Here is a 25,310-nt window from a genome sequence, read left to right as displayed (position 1 = left end):
GTGACAGTTGGAGGGGAAAAAAACCCTGCAATGCCTCTCTTTTTAATGTCTTTCTGAATGCAGATAAAATTAGCCGAATTTGTCCTCAGAGTATCTGTGAATGAGCCCAGTCTTACGTTGATTTTTAAAATAGTCTGCCTTCTTACCTCACTGTGGCAGCAGTACAGTCACAGGGCAGAGGAGAGGAATGTTTCACCTTGTTTGAGTGAAGCCCCTCCTGAATGTGGAAGGAGCAACTTTTACAGGCTGTATGTCACTTCTGGTTTTCAAGCAAGAGTGTGATTATTACAGTGGACTCAGAGAATGAACAAATCAAAATAAAAGATTTTGTGATAGACTGAAAAACAGGTATTTTCACATGTAGTTCATCTATGCTGGTCACTGATGTTAGTGAAAGTTTTTTGATTGCCTTAAATGAAGTGACTTGATGTTATTCCAATTCAGAATGAAGGTATATTTTATAGCCAAAACTGTTACATTTAAACACAAATTGGATGCTCTTGTTAGTCTTGGCAGACCATGACAGTCTTGTTGCCAACATGGAAATACTGAATTCTCCTTTAGAAGTGGTCCCCGTGGAACAAATTTCATCCTGGGGAAATGTGCCAGATAAGTAGCACAAGAATTCTCTTTACAATCCAGAAAATAAGAAAGGAGAATTAAAGCTAAGAGGAAACATGAAGATTTTTATTACTGTGTCATGGTGCTTAGTTCCAACTGATATTCATTTAGTACAAAGACTAAGAGCTTAGTTCATTCAAATGACAGTTATTAAATAAGAACAATATATTTTCCTACCACATCATTTATATAATACGAGCTTTTAAAAATAGAGCTTTTAGAAAAAAAACCCCTTTGAACCACATCATTGCTTGGCAGAGTAAACTGTAATCCCTTGTAGTTCAAAAAGTAGTTTGCTTCTGCAAAGTTAAAAGAAAATCATGGAGCTTTTAAGCTTTTTGGTGGTGCTGGTTTGCCTTCAGAATAAATTCCTTGGTAATTTTTGAGTTAAAACATGTTTTGCAAAGTTTGTTGTTGGATTATGGGGTGTGTTGGGTTTTTTTTTACTAAATATGGTTAGGCTATAAGAAATAGTGTATTTTGAGCCCTTTCTAAAAGCACATGACACTCTAATCATTCCCTCTCAGGTTACAACGCACCATACCTCTCTGTGTACAGTGAAAATGCAATTGATGTCTTTGACGTGAACTCCATGGAGTGGATTCAGACTATTCCTCTCAAAAAGGTAACCTGCTGTTTCAATATCAGTTTATGTCTAGACTCAATACTGCTTTGCTACAGTCGTGACAGGTTTTTTTAAGCACATTAGAAACCATCAGTAACGCTGCTTGTTTAAACATAATTGAACTAAAAGAAGAGCTCCTGCAAAAAAACCTAGTGCTTTTTGTTTGAAATATAAGATACAAAATGTGGTTTGCATGTGGTTTCACTGTTTTAGATGAAGGGTCAGTCTGGAGCATGTGAGTATGTTAGACGTGCTGATATTGTTGTAGAGAGTAGTTTTGTGGTATTAATTACATATGGCTTCACTGGGACTGATTCCATCTATGTTATTTCCAGAAGATGGTGGATGTTAAGATAATTAAACAGGCCTTCAAAAATCTGTTCTGCTGCTTGAGAACATTGTAGACAGATAGGGTTAGAACATTTTGGTTCAACCAGTACAAATATTAAAACCAGGATGATGTCAGGTTTGGATCACTTATCAAAAGGAAGTTTTTGAAAACTGACACTTCCTTGGTATTTAGGAGGTGTTTGCTCAGCTGTATTTGGAAAGAAAAAAGAGAAGTGTTTTTTTTTTCCCCATAGTTTAGAGGGACTTCAACTTTGTATTAGTGTCAACATAATTCCTTTACTGGCATGCTGATGACATAGAACTACAAGAAATTGCCCTTGTGGTCTTGTGTTAGTCATTCAGTCTCTCAGCATATCAATTTCACACATCAGGTGCAGACCAGGACATTACAGCAGTGCTGTAAGGACAAATAATGCAAAAGATCAAGGTGCTCAGCTATTAACCATCTTAAGGAGAGAAGAAGTATCTCACCTTTTAGAGAAAATTTCCTCTACTCTTTCCGATGTCCAAACTTTGAGTTATTAAGCAGTTGGAGCGTTTATTTTCCTACACAGCAGAAAGTGATTTAGTACTTTGATTAATATTTGGCTCAAGACAGCCCATTTGATGAATGAAGATACTTTCAACAAACAAGAATTGCTACATCTAGGGGACTGAAAAATGGCAATTTATTATGAAGAGTTTGTTTCTAACAGTTTGCAGACTGTGGAATGCTTTCCTTTTTGAAGTTGGAAATCACAAATACCAGTAGGTTTTAGCAGTCTGTATGTACTCTTACCAAGCTGCAAAGGGTAATTGTGACATGATACTAACATAAAATAAAAGCACAGCTTATTGCTTTGTGCATCTAATAGACAAAACTGAATTGTTATATGAAGTAGATTTCTAACAGAAATATTTATTTAAAAGCTGGGAGGAATGGTGTTAAGCCTGTCTTTAAGTGGAGTTTTAGGCAACTCCCTCTGTACTTATTTTCCAAACAGAAGTTTAAAATTGTTTTTAACTCTGCTTAGTGGCTATAATAGCTCACAATTGTTATTCTTGAGAGCAGGCATGTGTCACTGGAGATAGGAGGCACTGCTCCCTCCAGCCTGCAGTTTTTCTGTGGAGCAGGCTTTGCTGTGGCCAATTATGCTGTTCTGCTTTATAACAGTGCTCCTTTTATAGAGTTTATAATGTACCTTGGAGCTCTCAGAGTAAGATGCACTATATAAATGTTAGTTATTACTATTACAAGGACTGATTTTTCTTGTTTCAGGTACGGCCCTTGAATACAGAAGGATCACTAAACCTTTTAGGCCTGGAGACAGTTAGATTAATATATTTCAAAAACAAAATGGCAGGTAAGTTAAGAAAAGCCAATTTTCATCATGCATTTTTTTTGTTTAGAAAGAGCATTTTTCTTTGGCCTGGATCTGTGCCTTGTAGAAAGTGATCTCTCAAACATCTGTGTGCTTGTTAATGTGGGAGAAAGCTAAAGCTCACAGATGCCACAGTGGTTGCAATGATGTCTGCCAGTCAGCTACTCTGAACTTTTGAACATTCAGTGAAGACTTGAATGAAGACTGGAAATAGAAAATAGACTTACTAGATGCTCCCTCCAAATCTGGGATCACCTGCCAGAACACTATTTAAAAATGCCTGCACAATTAAAGACTTTAATAGTGAACTTGGCAGTACTAGATTAAAATTAATACTATGCTTAACATAAACTTTTCCCAAGGATCAGAAAGTAATATAATATTATGTATTCATAACTTGTTATTAGGGCCACATATGATTGTCTGCCAAAGTTTTTGCTTCAGAGTTCTATTTTTGTTATGAGTCTTTCTGACCTTTTTTTTGTTTATAGAGCCCATTTCATAAACATGCTCCTGAGTAATCTCCTTAACCTGTAGTTTAACCTCTTACATGGAGAGGGGATGTTCTTTGTTTTAACAAATCTATAATTTTTTTTTAATATTGTGAAAATAGTGGAAATAAACACTCCAGAATACTGCTGTTGGCAGTCACCCAGTGTTTATTTAAATTGCTAGCAAATTAGTACAAAAGTAATGATACTGGTAGAGGGAAGCAATACATATAAAGGTGCAAGTACATATAAAGAATTTTCAAGTCTAATAAAGAATGAACATTAAAAGTAGAGCAGAAGAGGAATAAAAAAATGGAGAGCAGAGGATCAGAAGTGAATAAGGTTGATGCTTTGCTCCTGTATGCTATTCACTGTCTTTCAGAAAAGGTTGCCAAGTAATAAAGTATCCTCCAGGTGTATCTCTTTAAAAGTCTACATGTTTTTTTCCTGAAGCTACTTACCTAGTATATTCCACACTTCATGTAATCTCCAGATGATCTTAAGGAAGGAAGAGATTTCAGTTCTATACAAAAACTGTTTTGGCAAAGAGCAGTAGGTGTTGAGTATGTTCAAGCTTATTAAATGTAACTTTGGTCTCCATATATATAAAATAAGGCAGAGCAGTTGCAGCGTTCATTCAAGGTAATGCTGCTATTGTAGGATTATCACTGCTATACATTTCATGTCTTTATTAAAGATACCTTGGCCAGACATACACATGTGGAACAAAATCTTCCCTTTTCCCACAGTTGCACTGAAATACATCAGAGTTCAAACATTTCAAAAGGAGTAGTCTCTTTGGAGCAGAGAATGAATGAAAATGAATCTTGCATTGAGTTTCCAGACAACTGGCAGAACAAGTCTGTTCCAGTGATTTTTCAGTGAGAACTGCCAAATAAAGTTTGAGATAGAGGACTGAGATCCCTTCCTGCCCACCTAAATGTTTTGTTTGAAAGAATTAATTGGTAGTATTTTGAGAAGACAGTTGTGGCAGCTTGTGTGTGAAGAAGGGTTCAAGCTGTTGCTATGTAACAGAGTAGATGACCAAAATAAAACTCCGTAAACTAAGGCTCGTTTGTTCAGGTTTGATGGGAGATGGGTGGTGTCCAACACTATCGAGAGCAGAGGAAGAAAATGTCTTTGAATTAAAATTCCATGAATTGTCCACTGGATCATGATACTTATATTGATTTCAGAGGGCGATGAACTGGTAGTTCCTGAGACATCAGATAACAGTCGGAAGCAAATGGTTCGAAACATCAACAACAAGCGCCGCTATTCATTCAGAGTACCAGAGGAGGAGAGGATGCAGCAGAGGAGGTCGGTATTCAACATGTACTTGTCTTCTGTACATGCCTGTAGGCCCTGAAGGACAGTGACTGATGCAATGTACTACTTCATTTGTTGCCTTCTGAAATGCCCATTCAGATGTTTCTGTCTCTTCACTACCGCGTTAATCCTTAGTGTTTCATTTGTGTTAATACCAGTTTGGATATGGGTGTATGCATTAGATACACAAGTATTCGTTAGTTCAAATTAATTATGTGAAACAGCTGTAATTTGGAATGCATGTTTCCACATACTGTATATAGGTACATAGGTGTGCACATATACTGTATGTATAAAGATCTGTAATAAACACTTCGCAAAAGGAGATTACATTGCTAACTATGCATATGGATTAATTACTTTCAGACTCTGGTTCTGCTTTTCTTTCTGAAGGCAATTCTACTCTCAGCAGTATTCCAAGGCGTCTGCTTTTTTGGTTTATAGATTTAACTACATAAACATTCTATAAATCTCAGAAAACTCACCTCTTCAGAGGACATAGGACTTCAGGATGTGTTTCTAATAGAAGTCTTTAACCGGTCACAATTACTTTCCTAAATGCCAATAAAAATAGGTCTGCACTACTCACATTGTTCACAGAGGATGTTACTGACCATTTACTGTCACTCACTAAAGATAACCTGCTGCTGTGTTAAGCTGCACTCCAAGAACTGAGTATTTCAGTTTTCTGACTTGCAACGTCTTCTACCGATGGTTGGCTCCCAGCTTTCCTTTCTTTTTGGCTCTAAGAAAAGTGACAGCTGTGTACAGTGGAGACAAAATTCCAGTTCTTGTCCTTGCCTTTTCTGAGCTGATCACGGTTTGGTCTTTAAAATTTTATTTATTCTGAGTTGTGAAATGCATCCTTGCCATTTTGAAGAGCTTTTAATTCTGACCACAGACTGAGAAAGGTACTGCAGTATTATTTTAATTCTCTTTCCATATTTTGTACTTCATTTTCACCTCCACTTTGTAATACATCACAAATGAGTTCTGCTTTTACTCATCTTACAGAGCTTTTTATCAGCTCATAGTAGTTGTATGTTCTTTGAATGTTAGTAACTACTGGGTGTGGGCTGTTAGGCTGCAAACAGCATTCTTTTCTTCTGGCCCTTTGCCCTGTCTTCAAGCTGGAAGCTTGTCCATGCCAGTGCTGATAGCAAGGGTTTATCACTGTTAACATGGTTAAATAGTTAATTTCCATGTTAAAATAGCTGATAATCAAAGCTGTACATGTTTTATAAATGTTGATCCTCACCTAGAATTAAATATCTAAATGAAGTATCTTCTCTTCCAGGGAGATGCTACGTGATCCGGAAATGAGAAATAAATTAATTTCTAACCCAACTAATTTTAATCACATAGCACATATGGGTCCAGGAGACGGTATACAGATTCTCAAAGACCTTCCAATGGTAAGTACAAAAGTACACATGAGGGTGACTGACTGCAACAGAGGCTGCAAATAAGGGAGAGAAAGACAAGTACAATTTTAAAGGTATATTCGGAGTGTTGATGTATTTCATACCAGGAGCAGCACAACTAGGGAAATGGAGCTGAATATGCTCTGCTGTATGTGATAAAATTTAAAGAAAGAGGATGACACCTAAGTGTGGAGGGGAGGAAGAGGAGTAGCTAATGCCTCCTGGGTTTCAAGGCAGTTTGGCCTCTCAGTGTTGATGATGATTTTTATGACCCATATGAAGGGACAATATTAAGATAATTTGGGCCTGTGTTCTTTGTGGGAACGGAAAAGAAATTCCTTTCTCTGTGAACTGTAGTTCAATTCCTTTCTTCTCTTCCTATCTTTAGCTGCAACTTAGCCTATTTCTTTACAGCCTCTTTTCCTCAGACAGTGTAACTATAGCAGTTTAACAGTGTGTAGTGCCCAACTTCCTTTCCAAGCTGAAGATGCTGTTTTTCATTTTCTCTCCAAATTAACTAGTCTCAGTGTAACAGAACTTCTTACATGAAAACTAACCTTTTAAGTTGAAAAATGGAAAAAAGAAAACATGTAATAGCACACACACATGTTCATTTCCACAAGACCTTATGTAGGAAATACTCACCTGGAAGTTACTGAAATTTTTGATGAGCTAAAGACCAATTAATATTTTGTTCATAAGAGAGTATCATACTGCTTGCCTCAAACTACCTCCAGCATTTTGTTTGTGTGTTCTATATTGTTTTCTAAACTTGTCCACAATGACACAGATGGGAATCAGAAGATGCTAACTAGCACTGTGAGAAAGGTCAAATGATATGATATCAAACAGATTATATGAGTACCGCCATAGGACACAATCATTAGTGTGGAAGTGCTGTTTAAAATTATCATTGCTATTACTTGGAGTTTGTGCAGAAAGCAGGAAGTAGATGCTGAAATTGGGATTTTCAGATGCTGAAAAGCCCAAAGGAAGCAACAGTAAGACTGAAAAATAAAGTGTGCCGTGCAGTTGCACTAGTTTTAAGAGCTTAGGAGCATAACCTCTGGCCTTCAGATAGCATTTGCAGTAAAAGTGAGGTAAAATGAGTACTTCTGTGTTACATGTTACCGTAAAATCTGTACATTATACATGAGCAGCCCTTCTGGCACTGTGTTTTCCTTACATGAGAATATGCAAGGAAAGGAAAGGATTTACTTTAAATCTTGTTCTAGAGGCACTCTGAGAAAACTCTCAATAACAAATATATTCAGTGCAGTTGAGCAGAAAACAGTGTGTGTGTGTGTGCTTTTAAATGAATAAATAATGAAGGGGCTGCTTCTAGAAAACACATGACAAATCCAAGGGAAGTTCACAGGTAGTGTTTATCTTAACTGGATGTGAGTATACATACATCTAATGTTAAACAAAAAATGATAATTTGCTTCAGGGCAGGATGTAGATCAGAACCTTCGCTTTTCCATTTTTGTGGGTTCTTTAAAATATTTCTGGTTCTGTCAAGCAGAGAAAGTAATCTGATACTGATAAAGGTAGGGCAAAAGACATCCCATTTCACACCATCAGGAGCTGAAAGTTCATGGGAATCAAAAGCTGCAAGGACTCTTAATCAAGCTCCAAATCTGACAAGTGTAAAAAGAGGAATGATTTTATCTATAGAAGGGGTTTTTCTAGAGTTACAGAGATTAATATTTCTTCAGCTATGTCATCTCTAGACGGCTTTTAGCTTTGAATTAATTCTAATTATGCACACCTTGTGTTAGCTCAAAGGCCACGTTTGAAGTTAGGACTGGTATTTGTTTCTTACCAAGGAATATGATGTTTTGATAGAAATTAATGAGTCATGCTTTCCACACTTAAAAGTGATGAGAAGACATAGAAAATATGTACAATATAGAACTGATTTCTTCACTTGTTGCAGTGCTTCTTTTTAAAGTTACTCTTAAAAACTCTTTTTTGCAAGTAGGTATCAGTCTTAATGCTGGGAGATGCCACTGCAGATAAAGCAAATCTGACATATTTTTCCAGCAGCTCCTTGCAATATCATGTTGTATTTGTGTTCCTAACTTAGCGGGTACAGAATTGCGTCAATCACGGGACTTGAAAGTGTGTGAATTTGAAAGTGTAATTTGAGATTAGGAGATAAATGTTCTGTCCAGGCAGCTTTTTCTTTTCCAGAAGCTTCCTGTAAGGTATTTGGCTGGACTAAGTTTTCATCTAGTCTGTTCCAAACTACTTACTTTGTTTCTCAGGCATAAAAATAAAAGGAAAGGAGTTTTGTGTACATATGATGTTATGTATGGAGTCTAATCTTTTATTTGAAAGATAAATTTAGGATTAAAAGAAAGGATGAAAATAGAGGACATTTCCTGGACAATCAGTACATAAGGTAAAGAATACTTATCCAACCCTGTGTACAGTTCATCTGTATGTGGTGGTTTCTTTACAAGGACATAAAATTATTTCACTAGATTCATACCTTGTTCCAAAAGGATGAACAGCTTTTTTTTGTGTGCTTCTTAGCATATATGATGATTTTGCAGCAGGAACATCTTCTTTGTATTTTTAAATAGATTAATATGTTTCAGAAGAAAAAGTATTTATTTTTAAAGAATTATGGGAAAGATTGCAGCATTTTACTTCGAGAATGACTGTTTCTGTTTATGAAAGTGGATGACAAAATACATTTTTGCATTTAAAGAGGGCTACCACTAGGGGGAACAACTAGTGCAAGTCTAACAGTTTTCTCAAGTTCTCTCTTCATCCAACTATTCTAGGTGACACAGCTTTTTTTTTTTTTTTTTTTTTTTAATCGGATACTGGAATACAGAAAGTGTATGAAAGAATGAAGTGAGCCTTTTTATTAGCCGTTTATTCTGACTTATTTTAGCAATTTCAAATTTGGTTGGATCTACTGATACAAATGTGTTCATCCAGCATGAGCTTTCACTTAAGTCACTATAGTGCTATGTAGGCAGAAGGGTCCTTAGTAATAAATGGGTCTTAATAGAAAATAGGTATTTTAATCTCCATGTTGGATGGGATTGTCACAAACTAAATTGCCAGCTCAGCCAAGCTTTTATCTAGCATCCATGGATGAACTTTACAAAGCAAAAGACAATTTTGATATATATGTATGTATTTATATTTATTTATAAATATATACATATTTGCTCTATATATGCAATGTGAATCCAATCAAAACTTATCTCTGCAGTCCCACTAACCTGCCTCTGCTGCCTTTTTCAGGGGAAATGCCAAAAACTGAACAAAGCACAGAATTAGAACTGGTAGCAATGTCCCTTGTGTGGCTGGGCTTCAGCGTGTCGGTGGGCAGGAGGGGACATACACTCGTGCTGCCTTGACCTGTGGTGTAACTACCTGGTGGGTGCACAGCCAGTGGCAGCTTGCTTGCTCTCTGCCCACTACTGTTCTTAATGGTATCTTTTAAAAGATAAACTTTAAAGGGTTTGATTTGTATTCTAAATGTACAAAATGAAAATTGGATAAATGGAATGTTCTAAACTCAGGCTCTTTGATGTGTTGTATCAGATGCCTCCATATGTACAACATACCCGTCTGCATGTGATTGCCCTTGCTGATGCAGCCACGCAAGGGGGAAAGATGCTTTCTCTGTGTGGTGTTTCCAAGGTCTTGGTATGCAGCAGGCACGTGACAGGAACAGTGAGATATGCTTATGGCAAATTGCAGGCTTATTAACCTCGTCCCACATTGTTCTCTCTATGAACAGACACCCTTGACTTCAGTATAGCCCTGTGTTTGGGCAGACACAAACATGCCCAAGGCTCAGAGTGAGATCAGATTTAAGAGAGAAAATATTAGAGGTTATCAGGCTATTGTAAATTTGCATCCTGCTTTTCTTCATGATGAGCAGTTACTCAGGGATCTGGCTTTGACAAGCAAGCTTGTGGGCTACAACACAACAGAAACCAGAAGTTCTTGTTTGCTGTTACAGCGCCATAATCACTACGTATTTGTATTCTATTCATGTGGATACTAGATCTAGATCATTGTCTTGTTTTGTACAATTTAGAATCGTTCCTGTTAGTATATCCCCAAACTTATTTGTTTACATGTTTTTCTTCCCTAGCAGCCTGTCACCAATTAACTGGCCGTACAGTCTGGCCTCCCTTCTGCCCTCTTGTCCCTTGAAGCCACTTTATCGTGGATGCTCCTTTGTAGTGAAGATCTGAAATCTGGAACTGCACTTACTGCAGCACAGACCACCTCTCTGTGTACATCAGATGTACAGGATTGATTTTGCTTTCATTTTCTGCATGCCTAAGTATTTTACATACAAAAGCTACTCTTGACTGCCATTCTATTTCAACATTATGCTTCAGTTGACCTCATTATACATGAGCCATTATACTTCCATTCTAGACGATGTGTGAAGCTTTGCTTGTTTCAAATGAGAAACTTTTAGAGTAAATGAATACTTATCCATATTTGGTATTCTTTAAAGAAAGTGGGAACCCCATGCATGCATCTAATGGTGAGTCCATGGAGAAAGTTCCATGGGGGATCGTTTTTAAAATGTCGCCATATCGTGGCTTTCTCACATTCATGAATGCTGGCTAAATATTTTCATGGTCTGCAGCTGGCCTATCCTCTGCTTTTTAGCTTGTGATTTTAGACACTCTCTTTTCTCCCCTATTGGCTCTTAGGAACGTAGCTGGCATTGCTGCCTGTTCTCTGTTATGAGCAGATAACTCAGCAAAGTCTGCTTCCCTGGACCATTCCTGGAATGGTGGCTTCTTGTACTGATATTTAGATGCTGCTAAACTTACTAATAACAATTTAATGTAGATTATGTCTTATATGCCATAATGTGGTAATTGATGTTTTGGTTAACATGCAAAGCCTCATAATAACTGTATGTTTAAAAAAAAAAAAAAAAAAAAAGTTGGATTTTACCAGCTGAAATGAAGAGAACAGTAACAATAATGTTTGATAATATGTATTGGGATGTGACTTAATGTTCTTCCAGACTTTAATACGTTCTTTAATACGTTCCACATACAAACAGTAGTGCCTTAGGTTTAGTGGAGGGGTAAGCTGTATTTCTACCATATTTTATTTTTTTAAGTCCTAACATTTCTAACGTTACTCAAATCTGTTTGTTTAAGGTGAAGAAATCAGTTGGGTAAGGGGAAGAGAAAATCAGAAGTTAGAAATTAGAGAAGGCTTTCTGATTTGGTGGTAGCCATTGGGCTAACCACCCCCTTGCAGCGTGACCTGCTAAACACGTACAGATAGCACAGAGAGGGAGACCAAGCCTTGAAACGCTCTTCCATTAAATCTGGATTTAGATGAGCTTAAATTACAAGAGCACTTGTGTCAGCACATTCTGTAGGGAAGAATTAGAAATGGTTTCTGTTTAATTTGCAGGATTATTTCTCCCCTTTCTTCCTTTGTCACACTTTGGGAGCACATTGCTCAGTTGACCTATTAAAAACATTTGAATTTCCCGGTGTTGCACCTTATCTGCCACGGGCCTAGTCTTCTGTAGTGCAAAGATGGCAATGCAAAGTCCCTTCACTAAAGCACTGTGAGGATTAAGTGAGCGTGCAGAAGGACACAGGCCTTGTGTTACCTGTCTACAGCAAATTGTCGCAGTTGTCTGACACTAACCAGTTCACTTTCCCACACGACCTGTGTCCCTATCCTGTTGAAACACTGTTCCCTCCTGTTAGAAATACTCTGTGTTTGTTGTACGGGTGATACTTGATTTTAATGGAATCGCTAAAATGCATGAATAACAGAAGGAAGTCTCTTACAATCTTTAACTGTTGTGTATTCTCATCTTTTCTTCTCCCCACACCATCTCACCTGTGTTCACCTTCCTTTGTTTGTTATGTCTATTTTAGATTGTAAGCTCCTCAAGGCAGGGAACTGATGCTTCTCAACTGTCTGTAAAGCACCTTTTACAATTGTGGTGCTCTTTGAAATATCAAATAATAATAAATATTAGAATCTATTCCCAATGAGTTAAAAGTTTTATTTGTTTTTAATGTTCTAGCAACAGCAAGGGCAGCAAGGCCCTGTGACACCATGTAAGGAAGGTGCTCAGAGGACTGGGGGTGACAATGTAAGAACCTGTGTGTTGACGGGCAGGCAGGGTTGCTGTCTGGCTGTCCTTCAGTGTTTGACTGCTCATGTGGACTGCTGTTGCCGATGTAACCTGTACAACCATCCTTCATTGCTTTCTCTCTCTGTTGTCTTTGATAGCAGCGTTCCCCTTATCAATTCCCTCATCATCACTCCCGTCTGATCTCCTCTCCGAGCAACTTTGAGCACATCTACCACATGACTGTTAATTCAGCTGAAAAATTCCTCTCTTACGATTCCATAAACCCTGCATTTTCCCTGCCTCCACGCTCTGTCCTCGGTACTCCAGACTTTATGACTCTGAGGGTATGAACAGCTGAGTCAGGTGTTCACTCTACTAACACTGTGTGGTTTTCCTTTTGCCTGGCGATTAACATGGGAGAAAACCCCTTGTAAGCAATTTCCTTCACCCCTTAACTTTCTTCTATCCCAGCTGATTTATTTTCTGCTATCGGCTGTGGTCTTTCCACAGCTCTGACATGCTAAGAAACAGGTACTTCATGGCTTCAGAAAAAAGAAGTGTAACAACTGGGCTGAACCTTTTTCTATTAGAATAACATTTTTAATCACCGTGAAGGATGTGGGAATTTTGAATGATAAGTTCTCCGTTCCACAGTGTTCAGCCTCCAGTAGTCAGTAGCACGATGCTGTGTATCAGGTTGCATTTAGGAAAAGGATCAGGATCTGTGTTGGACTAAACTTTCAAACTGTTTGTTTGAAATCACATGGAATGTAAGAATTTTTACACAGTATTGTACACAGATTGAGACAGGCAGATGCAGGTTGTGGCTCAGTTTCTAGTGAAATAAGTGAAGTTAGAACATGTACAAGCAAGATCAGAAATTAAAGATGATGGCAAATTGCTGATGTAGATCCTCTTAATCCTGGTAGTTTTAAGCAGAGTCTGAAGTAGGATACTGTTCTGTAGATATCCTTCTAATTGGAATGTAGACTGGGGAGAGGGAAGTGGTCTTCTCTTTTTTTCTTGTATTGTGCATCCTCGTCTGACTTACGTGGGGGTTGCTAGATCCTGTAGAAATACTATTCATACTGAAGCAGGCACTGAAACAGTGTACTGTGCTGTGGCCTGCAGTTCTGCTTGGGAAAGATGCGCAGATAAATCAGGAATAATCTGCAAGGTAGACGTATGTGATGGTGGTTGGTTGCTCAGGGTTTGTATGGGTCTGAGCCATGTCTGCTGCTGCAGTGGAAACACTGCTGTTGGTTTCTGTGGCCTCTGGACACCCTTCAGACATGCAAAGCAAACCTTCACTGCCAGACTGCTTCAAGTGCCTTTTGGTTGCTGTTCTAGATCCCTATCACTGGGAAGATTTTTGGATACGTACCTGCATATAACACTAGAGAGAATTTAAAAATGCAGGAGGAAAATTAATCTCTTCCATATTGCTCCAAAACAAATTTTCACAGCTAAGCTTTGACCGGTGACGTGCGTGGTCATGTGTCACTCTTGTGAAGTCCCAATTATCACAACATTAATATTCAAAAATGAAGAAATGAAGTTGCAGTGTTTTGGAAAACGTGCCTTGTGGTAACAGGTCTGCATCCATCCCAGCTTTTCTGCTAGGAGGAGAGATGCAAATACACAAGAGGAATACTCTATTGAAATACAAAAAAAAAAAAAAAAAAAGTATTGTTAAGTAAATCAAAAGTAGTTTCTCTCTTAAAGGGTCATTATAGGGTCACTGAAGCTGTATTTCAGTTCTGATTTTAACAGGTGTTTCTTTATCCAACCATACTACAAAATTTCCTGTGTTTAATATGCAGTGATGTATCACTGGACTGTGACACATCCTCTACCTTCCCTTTCTCATTTGAGCAGTCTCCCTGGGATCAGTAAGGAATGACCCTTGAGGTTTCAGACAATAACTTAATTTTTGGTTTAGGAGCATCCTTCATCCTGATGTTGCAGCCTACTAGCACAGATTGGAGAAAAAAAGTGAAGTGGGCAACCTGGAGTATCAAGATCTTGTACCTGTTAGCCCCTTAGAGCAGAAGAGGTTTAGTGTTATATGAAGAAAAGTGTTTGTTTCCCTTGTGGCTTGAGGGTAGAGATGGCTGTAAGCTGCATGGAAAGCAAGGCTGTGAGCTTTGGGTTTATGTCTGTCCATCCTCCCTTTGTTTGGAGATTTTAGTGTAAGAAGGGTAGCACTCCCTCTGAGGGGACCGTGCTCCTGGGTACGGATGAGGTATTGGAACCAAAACAGCATGGAATCCGTAGGGGAGTTGAGAAATGAGCCATTAATGTAGGCTTTTAGATTTTGTGATACTATTTCATGGAAGAATTAAAAGCTCACGTTTATAATGTAAGGAACAGAACAACTACTTTAAAACAAAAAACCCAAAACAACAACAAGCAGCATGATGGACAGAGAAACATAGGCAAACAATTGCCTATAGGTTTTGTAACTGTTTAGCTGGACCCTATAGGTATGTTCTCGCCCACTGCCTGAGAAGGCAGCGTGGGAGCAGGTAGTGTGGGAGCCAGAGCTGAGGCTCAGTAATGCTGCAGAGCTGCGAGCGTAGCAGCGATTGCACGTCCATAACCCACAACTCCACAGCAGCTCCGTTCTCTGACTGGGAATTGGATGCACTGAACTGGTTCGAGTCTTTCACCTTATTTCAGAGTGATTAACTTTGCTCAGCAAGCAGCTTCTCTGCTGCTGATTTTTTTTTTTCACCTTTCTCCATTTGGTTCAGCAGTGAGGATGAATTTTCCTGTTAGGATTTGAATTGTTGCTCTAAATGAGGAGGTTTTGTCTCTCTCTTTAAGTAAAGCAAGCTCAGGTTTCTCCCCCCCACCCTCCACCCCCTTTGTTTTTAACTTGCTGCGTTTTGCTGCTTTGTAACTACCGCTAATAACCGCCACTTATTTTTCTTTGAATCCCCTTCTGCATCATGTGCATATCACTTCCAGGAGTTTTGGTCCAAAGTGCCAGGATCTCTGGCATGTGCTTATTTTATTTTTAGAGCAAAGAACAATGAAAGATTTGCTTTGTGGAGAAACTTTCTACGAGGAATTACATGGACTTTGCAAACTCAGGTCATGAAAAATAATCATCTTTAGAATACACTATTAAAATTAATGAGTCTTTTTCATGCATCCACCTGTTCCCTCCTTCCCCTGATGCCTGTATGTTGTCTGCTTAGTCACTGTTAAGGAGGTTAATCATCTTATCATTAAACATAATTGTTCTCTTTGCAAAATGAACCATTGTAGGTTTATACAAGTACAAAAGACCTTCCTTGCAACTCCAGTGTACTGAGGATGGTGCACACGTTTGCCTGGTGCCGCACTTGGCTTTCCTTTGTTTCTCAAAACACAGCAGTAACTTACTCCTTAGCCCATTAGTTCCTCTGCCTATTTTCAGGGGAAGCCTCCATTGTTTATGTACAGACAGGATGCTCATACTCTTACCTGGGTAACTCAGATTTTTTTATTGCATGGTGAAGGACACAGGAACAGACATGTAGTATTTTGTACTCCAAAGTAGATTGGTTGTTCACATTAAAAAAAAAAAAAAAAGGGAGGAAGGTAAGCAAGAGACAGCAGTATGATCCCACAATTTACTTAAGAGACTGTTTTTAAGCCTTCAGGTATAAATCCTCATTATATTTTGTGCAGCAATGAATGAAGGGAGAATTAAACAGGGCTTTTTCATTGGTAAGGTCTCTGGTTCTCTTCTGTTGGTGTTTGAGAGTGATCTGGGAACAAGTGGAGAGATTTTAATTCTTTCTTGTTTGTTGCATGTTAAAAATCAGTCATTTCTAGCCCATTGTGAGAATAAGCAGAGGGTTGACTGTAAGAGCGAAGAGGTCTGTTATAGCAAGGACTCTAAGGATCCTTGTAAGATGATTTGACAGCAGGTTGGTAACAATTATCTGATAAAGACTGAACTGTATAAAATCTGTTCATTACAAAGCCTCTATTTAGTTACCTATTTAAAAATATAGGTAGATGAATGGGTAGTATCTTAGGGTCTCTGAGAATACCCTTGAGGGGGAGGAATCTTTGTTCTGGTCTAAAATTTCCATAACATCCCAGCTTAAAAGGCATTGCAATTGCAACTGTTGTTTTTTGTGTGGCTACTTTATCTCAGAGTGAGGATGGGGACACAAGTATAAATAGGAAGAAATTAACACTTGTTGCAGGGCGTGTTTTGTAAAGTGGAAATAAAGTAATGCTCAGGGCTACCTGCAGTTCTTTTCATGTTCTGCACCTGTAAAGGTTCTTTAAACCTAATTCTAGTTAATGCTAATAATTTAATAGTGCAAATCATGTTAGGAGCAGGATGAAATCTCATCTTTAGCCAGAGATGAAATGATACACATGGGCATTAGAAAGTCCCTCTGGGCTAAGAAGCCAGCTCATATACAGAGATAGGCTAAATAAGCTGAGAAGCCTTTTCCTCTAACATCAGCTGTAAATCAATAGAAACAGAAATAAAATCTCCCAGAACCCAACTTCAGAGTGCTTTTTTTTCCCTTCATTTAAAGACAACTTATGTTTAAGGAACTACTATATCCAAGTAGAGAAACTGTGTTTTATCTCTTCCCTCAGTAAAGGACCACTTCGGTCCAACTTACCACTTTAGAAAATCACACTGGAACTCTGAGGATGCAAAACAGGAGCGATAATCAAAATATGTAGAAAAACAGTGACGTGTGTTCTGGTCATCCTCTTTGAGCAGGCTGAAAACAGGAGGCTGATTCTCACTTTGGCTCAGCTGGTGTAGGTCTGGAGCAATGCTGTTAATACCTTTGGAATTACATAAATAATTGAAATACAGATTGATCCACATAGTGCAGGCATTAGGGATTAACATTGTTACTGTATAAAGTTACACATGCATGGCATAAATGATAGCATCGAAGAGAGAAATTTGAATGAGATCCTTCGAAGCCTGTGTTCAGAAAGAACGCATTATGCAGTATAACTTGAACATATCTATAGCAGTTTAATTAGGCTTGCAAACTATCCTTTCAAGGCAATTCTGGAATCATTAGACATACTCTTTCAGTTGTCTGCATATGTCCATGTAATTCAGCACTTCACTATTGCGTTGCGTGTGCTTCCAGTCTCTGCACTAAACTCCAGAATATTATTTTGCAAATTTTGCTGACTTGCTGCCCAGATAATTCAGCTCTGGTAAGGTTGGGGTTTTAATGTATTTTGGGGCCTTACTTCGTAACGTCCAAGGTTGAGCCAGCAGTCAATAAGTAAACATGTCGCTGTGTGTGTCTGCATTGCAGAATCTTCGGCCTCAGGAAAGTCGGACCGTGTTCAGTGGCTCTGTCAGTATCCCATCGATCACAAAATCCCGCACAGAGCCAGGACGATCGATGAGCGCAAGCAGCGGGTTAGCAGCACGTAAGCAAACAGAACTGTGTTGCTTTGGGGTCTGTGCACAGGTAGGTTAGGAAAAGGGCTACCTGCATTTGCTTCTATCCATACTGGCCCCTAGACAGGATTTTCAGAAGTGATGGATGACTGTATTCTAGCTGAGGGTAAGCACAGTACTTTAATCCCCCTTTCAGAGGAGAACATGAATAAGCAGCTAGCACATTTGAGAGTCCCACATTTGTAATTTGTCAAATGTTTTAAACTGACGTTAGAATTAAAATTACAGTCTTACCCTTGGGACTACTTTGCTGCTGCTGCTTAAGTGTTTTAAATCAGTGGCAAGTTGTTCACAAGTTCCATAGTTATTAACTTTGTTGCTGAACTGTGTAGAGCTCTTGAGGCCTCTCTTGCTGCTAGTGCAAAGAGAAAGTAATAGAAAATTGGCTGCTGGTATGGAAGAGTTGCATTGCATTGGAAACACCTTTCCTAGTGCTGCCATGCTGCCTTGGTGTGCCAGTCAGCACACAAGAACTGTGCTGAGACTAGGCAAGTGACTAAATAATGGACCATGTGAAAGTAGAGGCCAGACTGGTGTCCCAACATTTCTAGGTTTTTTCCCTTCTCGTGGCATACGCCATGTTTACGTTGCACATTGCTTGCAGAAAGCGTGTGTGTCTGCTGTAGTCTGTACCTGCCGGTACAACCCACCCTGGGCAAGAGGCCACTGGAACTAGGCTGCCACCACAGTAGTTTGTGCAACTGCTGTCTTTGGCAGGAACATAGTGACTCTGTCTGTGCTGGGTCAAGTGTGCTAATGCTGACAGGCCAAGGCAGGGACCAGAGAATCCCTAGGAAGAACTGCAGCTGGCGGCAGACAAGATAAAAGCCCACACAGCCTGCAAACCATGAGCTGAGCATCTTGGGACATGCTGGAGGAAAGCAGAACTAACCAGAGAAAGAGTTAACAAATTTCTAGTACCTTGAGTGGGTGTCTGTAACACAGTTTAATTCCTCTGCTTGTTTTAGGGTCATCTGCACAAAATGGCAGCGCTTTGCGGAGGGAATTCTCAGGAGGTAGCTATGGAGCAAAACGTCAGCCTATGGCATCACCCTCGGACGGTTCCTTATCCTCTGGTGGCCTGGACCAAGGCAGCGATGCACCAACAAGGGACTATGAGCGAGAGGTGAGTGACAGGAGAAAGAGGAGAAAATTTAAGTGTGTTGATAAGGATGAGGAAGTTAAATTTTGTCATGGGTTTGGCTACAAGTTTGGGAGTCGTTGACAACGAAAATTTGGATTTCCTGTATTTCAGGCTATCCTGACAAAAGACTTTGGTCAAACTGTGTCTGGTCCTGTTATTTAACATGCAGAAAACTCTCTCTGTGCTCCTTACCTGGAGATAGGTGGGTAGTGAGGCTCCCAAAAATACTGGCCCAGTAGAGCAACAGCTTGATAATGACCTGTCACAGCTTGAAGTGGTGATACTCCTGCCCTTTATTTGCAAAGACTCTTAAGATATCTTAGCAACCATTTTACAGGAGACCTTTTGTACTCAGAGTGCCTGAAGCTAACAAGGTAATTTAAAAATTACAATAATTTCATTAGGAGCAGAAACTGGATTTAATACTTTATATTCTATGCAGAACAGACTCATTATGATAGAGCTGCAGTCCTGTTCAGTACTAAACTCAGTCTCTCCAACCAAGAATGTTTTACATGGGAGGTTTCAATCTGAAGTTGGCCAGCAAAACTACCCCAGCCCATTTTCTTACTAGAGTGGGAAAATTAGAGATCACACAGGCTTTTTGTGGTACTGAGTATATCCTTTCAGTTGAAGCTGGAAGGCAACCCAAACTCAGACATAGTTGCATTCTACTGTACTCTGGAAGATCCAACTGCAGTAACTTGATTAGGACGCTTTAAATTAATATCGTGGGAGTGACAAGGAAGAGGTAGCTGTGATGAAGCCTGTACCATAAAGATTCCTCAGTTCAGTGCAAGAGCATCTCAGATCATAATCTGTGAAAAGGCAGGAGCCATTGTAGCTTCACAGGCACCCTGCAGTTGCACACTCTGCTGACCAGGAGGCCCTCCGCAACAGGCAGACTGCAAGAATCCCACAGGTGCTGTGTCTTTATGGCAGCGTCAGTTATGCCTGCTGAAAGCAGAGTGATCTGACTGCTTACTCTAAAGCCTGCCCGGACCATGATATTCTGAGCAAAAAAAAATTCCTCAGTATTTTTGGACACAAACAAAATACATGGAGGCCTTTTGAATCCAGTCACCTGTTGTTCACACACCCTCAGTCACTCTCAAACTTGCTATCCCGTTACTTACTGGTGTTCTTTTGTGTCTTTGGGCTGCAGGACTCTGACTCTCCGAGACACTCGACTGCATCAAACAGCTCCAACCTCAGCAGCCCTCCCAGCCCGGTTTCTCCTCACAAGACCAAGAGCCTCTCCCTGGAGAGCTCTGACCACGTGAGTTGGGACTCATGAACTGCTTCAGCATTCAGATTTGACATCACAGCAGCTTGCTGTCCCCATGGCTGTCCCCTTCACTTGCTCCAGTTCTCACCTTCATCATCCTAACCCTCCCCATTCCCTGTCTGCAAGTGATCTGGGAGTGGGGTATGGAGGAAGGTAAAAGCTGGTCGTCTTCAGCACCGTTCAGCACTGCCTCACCCTCCCTTCCCCAGATTTGACAGCAGGAAACGAGCAAAGTTAGGGTGTCGGTAAATATCAGATGCTGTAGATTTGTATTAGTATTGGTTTCATTTTTGTGGTTACAGCTGCTTCATTTTTAAAGACATACTTATCCCACCCCCCTTCCACTTCCCAGAAAGTAGTTTAAGTAGACAAGACCAGTATCAACAAGAGAAAATTCAGCGGGATTTTGTTTTCATACAATAGCTCATTGTACTGTACAAAAGTAGCACAGAGACCCCCTTCCCCTGCATGGGGAATGATCAGTATGTCAGAGGCACATAAAAGCTTTCAGCCACCACGTTTGAATGTCAATCTGATTGTCGCCAGCAAATCCTTATTGATTAAAATGATGCATATTTTACTACAGTACAGAGTTTAAATAAATACGCAGATGTTAGAGTAAAATACGTATGTATATATTCAAAGAAAAAAAAGCATTGTGTATGCAGCAGAAGATGGATGCTTATTTAAGAGAGCCTTTAATTTAAGATTTGTGTTGTCCCTGTTTTCATGCTCGGTAATATACAGACTTGGAGGCCTGGCCTAAAACCTTTTGCAGGACAGATATGCCTTTTGCGTAGCACTCACCGCACTGCTGGGAGAGGTCCCTGCAGTGCTTTCACATTTCTTTACTTCTGGCAGTAGCGTAACTGAAGCTATAATTCCTACTTCCACGTTAAACCCCATCCTTTGCAAAAACGACAGTTGGAAAGCAACCGCCTGCCCCGCCAGCCAAGGGCACCAGTCAGCCAGGTGGCTGCCCTGGTTTCTTGTGTGCTGGCTATGCGGCTGAGGAACCTTACGGCACGCGACAGTAGAGGTCCTTCAGGCAGCAAGGGAGTTCAGTGCAGCAGGATTCAGCGGGAAAACTGTTTCCCTGGGTCAGCCTTTAATCAGGTTTAACTCGGAAGGGAGCAGTCTTCCACATCTTCTTGACCATCCCTAACCAGAAAACTGTTACTGTTGTTACCAAATACTAGTTGCTAATACACATCAGCCAAACGAGTGCCCTTAGCCCGAAGCTAGCCCCGGGTGGCTATGCTGTCACTGTAGCAACAAAGAACCTTGAAGACTGACCTCACACTGTTCACACTGTGGTAGTCAAAGATGCCTAGTCACCCACAACTGCCATGCTGGCAAGGTTGGTTTTCCTCTCCCTCCCTCCCCGTGCTGTGGGTTTGTGCAATTTGCAGTTGTTTCTATGTGCTCACCTGCTGTTTGGTTCCGGTAGCAGGTCAGGTTGGAGGGCAGAAAATACTGCGGTGGAAGACAGAGCCCACTGAAGTTGCAAAAATAAATAAAAAGCTGAAGCTGGTCACGCAGTCAACAGAATAAAGAGAGAGACTGATGTACAAATGGATGCTAAGAGGAAGATGTCTCTTCTCTTTAGTTAGCAAGGCAGATGCGTTTTTCATTTGGGAGTGTGTTGAAATGAGCCTCTCTCCTCAGTAGTATTGGCTTTTGCTGGCTTTATACTATGACCATAAACATGTAAGGGCTTTTTGTATTTAGAATACTGGTTTTTGTGGGTTTCGGAAACTTCTTACAGCTCTTATTAAACCATTCCCTATCTTGCAGTCAGCAGTATATAGTGTTTCATCCACATAGAGATGTTTGGAGTTTTTCCAGTTTCTGTCTTCCCTAATAGAGGTTATAGGTAAGTTCAAACCATGTACAGTAATTTCCAGTTATGATCTAAATGTGAAACAGGGAATGAGACTCATCATCTAATCCATTTAATCATGCTGGGTCTCCTAGGTAAAATTCCTTTTCCACTCCGAATCAAGAGGCTTGTCCAAGTTTAAGCTCATTCAATGTTATTTTGGGACAGGAATTCAAGAAATGTTTTTTAGAAACCGTCATATCAAAAGCCTGTCTCTCTCCTGTTTGGGTTTTTCAGAGTAGCAAGCTGGTTGTGTTGTTTGTTTTCAAAGCTACTACTTTTGCAAGCCTGGTATTTAATTATTAAAAGCTTTAGCAAACAGCTAAGCACTCAAAATTAATTCCTCCCAGAAAAGTTTTCAGTCTTTCTGAGGGACAGATAGGCAGGGCGTTATTGGCATTATTAAAATTCCATATCAGCTTCTTTTTAAAGGCTGCATATTGCTTCAAGTATAGCCACTGCTTTTTCCCCACAATTCCCTCCTTTTGGTGAAGCATGTCCACACACTTTTCAAAGCCTTTGCAGACTAGTTTTGTATTTACTGTATGTTGTATTTAAACATTAATCTTATTTTGGTGTTGAGAGAAGGCATTTAAACAGCAGTCATTTAAGATAGAGCAGCCTGTGTGACAGTCCCGAGAGAGGGTCACAGGATCTTTTTTGTGGATTTTTTTTTTTTTTTTTTTCAGTTGAGCTAATGCTCTATCTGAAAATGGAACCCAAAGAGCCACAACAAAGCAAACAATTAGATCGAGTAAACTGCTACGTTTACTCCATTATGGTGCCTGCAATCTATTGATACCACAACCTGACATTTTCAGGCAGAGCGTAGGTCAGCAGTGTTACAAAACTAAGCTCCAGATGATGAGAGCTCCACAGGCCTACACTGTTTGTACACCACACTTTCTAAGCCTTGGCAGTCTCCTTTAGGATTACTATATTTAATCATTAGTTTGGTACTGTGCATTTTTATACACATCTGTTCAAAAGAGAAACAGCAACTGTTCTCTCAGTTGAAAAGCAAATGACCACATCACTTATTTGAAAACAGAAAAATTGTCCTAGTGACTTGAATAGTTTTATATATTTGGGGACCATTTGATTATATGCTCAATTTTAAACCACAGTCTTTTTTTTTTTCTTGGTATGAACACTGAAAACATGCATACTGTAGCTGAGCTTTTTTAAATACTCATTGGGCTAAGAAAAGTAACTTGGTCATTTGAACTGTAAGACTCTTGACTGGTATCTCAAAGGCAGTTGTCTCTTAAGGTTTGACGTTTGCTACTTTGCACTGTAGCATTGCTTCAACTTCACAGTTAGAGGGCTGCATTTTGTTCAGGGAGCTTAAAAAGCTCCTACTGACTTTTTGACTGTAGCATATGTTCTCTGTATACAGTATGTATCTAGCTGATTTTTTCTTTTTGGCTGAGACTGAAGGTGTTTGCATTTTTGACACTGCTTAAACATATGGGTTGTTGGGGTTTTGCTTTTTTTTTTTTTTCCCTTGATGGCAACAAAGGATCTGAACAGATTCAGGCAGCTACTAAGGATTCCAGGTTATAGAATGAAAAAGGTTTTCTAAATAGTTTTCCCCTACACGTGTGCACACACAGATATGTGGCTTCCTTTCACATTTCATAAACTCAAAAGCAGGGTTACAGTACTGTTCTCTATTGCCTTTGACCTGTAGAAGACAGCTGGTGATTTAAAAAAAAAAAAAAACAACATTCCTGAGGCTGTGGTGAAGTAGTTGCTGCTGTTCCTCTCTGATAGTTGCTGTGGCTTGTTATGAATGTGCATTTTGCCCATTTTAGCAAGTTTCAAAACTGAGTCAGGAATGTTATCTCTTTCATTTGATTCTGATAAAATTATAAGCCAGGTGTGTTATTCTCAGGTATAGGGCAGAGGGAAGTTAAAAGGTCTTGTCATACCAAAAAAGTCCAAAAAGCAGAGCATATTTATAGAACTATAGTTTAACCACACCTAACTGGTTCACAGTGTCAGCCTTTCAAAACAAAACAGCTGGAGCATTAACACAGAAATGGGTTCTGGCATCATACTGTCTTGCATGGCCAGACCCTGAATGACAGGACAAACATGCTCTTGGGTGAAAGAAAGGTTTTGGGTTTTTTCCATTTTATGCACATGGTTTCATCTTAATATAGTAAAGGTAAAATACATTGCAGTGCAAGTACCCACACCTCCTGAGCCTCAGTCTGAGCCTCAGTAGCACATAGTAGCTTCTGCTGTGTTTTTTGTTAATAAGAATCAGTTCCATGGAGGAAATGGGACAACTTTCTGCACTAACACAAACTGCACCCTTCTGTGTGCTTTGTGTTCACACTGTATTTGATAGACACCCCCAGAAAAACACTCTGCTGCAGGCTTTCCAATCTAAATTCCAACTCTTCTTTCATTCCAGCCGCAGCTCAGTATAACCTATTTTCACTCTGCATTTAAGAAAGTCTTGTCCACAGGGAAGAAATCCACAAACCAACCAGTGTTGCTATTTCAGAGCAATTATACCTGCCTTTTTATGTATGACAGTTTCATATCATTTATTTTTAAAATATGTTTTTTAGGTTTTTCATTGTAATATTATTGTACAGTTTTGCATGGCATAGATGTAATCACTTTTTTGTTTTAGAGTATAAAAGCTGACAAGTGTGCGTGTGGGGGAAAGATTCTGCTTTTTGCCTCTTCTCACTATTTTGTTTAATGCCCTCAATGTTGTAGGGGACATTGTAAGAGATTCTCTGCTACAGAACAATGATGTAGATTCTTTTGCACAGAAATATTTAAGGTGGAAAAGTCAACAATGTAAAAATGACTTACCACCAATATTTTATGTTGGTAACACACTTAATATTAACCTACTTTGATGTACTGCAATAAAACAGGGAACTGTTAGAAATGCAGATGTTCTGTCTTTTTTTCCTACCTCCCCACATTAAGCTTTGAGGAGGAGAGGGGAATAATGGTGTTGAAGTGTGTTGTAACACATCTGCACAAGTACACAGTGGTAAGAAAAGGAATGTATGAGAAAATGTATTTAGCTGTAACACCTTTCAGAAAAAGTCACCAGATCCTTTTTGAAAATTCAAAGTATATTGGTATATCAAACTTCACCAACCTCAGTTTTCCCTACCTTTTTCTTAGGTCATCTGTTCTGCATCAACATTTGTAGTCATTGTTTCTGATGCTCCTCCTTCATTTAGTCC

The 25,310-nt window shown here is 39.5% G+C and overlaps 1 protein-coding gene across 6 annotated transcripts in view; it reads left to right on the top strand.

Annotated features, from left to right (window-relative positions):
* CDC42BPA (CDC42 binding protein kinase alpha) overlaps positions 1-25,003 on the top strand; it is a 189,524-nt gene extending 164,521 nt beyond the window's left edge. For 2 of the 6 annotated variants that reach the window (XM_074897332.1, XM_074897329.1), the window contains 7 exons: positions 1,149-1,246; positions 2,856-2,940; positions 4,646-4,769; positions 6,076-6,193; positions 17,624-17,741; positions 18,741-18,898; positions 20,082-25,003. In XM_074897332.1, coding sequence (XP_074753433.1) covers positions 1,149-1,246; positions 2,856-2,940; positions 4,646-4,769; positions 6,076-6,193; positions 17,624-17,741; positions 18,741-18,898; positions 20,082-20,213 — 833 coding nt within the window. In that variant the 3' untranslated portion in view covers positions 20,214-25,003. Of the gene's footprint in view, positions 1-1,148; positions 1,247-2,855; positions 2,941-4,645; positions 4,770-6,075; positions 6,194-10,331; positions 12,183-12,263; positions 12,333-12,472; positions 12,659-17,623; positions 17,742-18,740; positions 18,899-20,081 lie in introns of those variants that run through there. The other 4 variants (XM_074897328.1, XR_012632934.1, XM_074897331.1 and 1 more) reach the window with 4 other exon arrangements.
* The last annotated feature ends 307 nt before the right edge of the window (positions 25,004-25,310 follow it).

Source organism: Athene noctua, chromosome 1, assembly GCF_965140245.1.
Source record: "Athene noctua chromosome 1, bAthNoc1.hap1.1, whole genome shotgun sequence".
Classification (NCBI taxonomy): Eukaryota; Metazoa; Chordata; class Aves; order Strigiformes; family Strigidae; genus Athene; species Athene noctua.
This window is presented reverse-complemented; position numbering and strand designations above follow the sequence as displayed.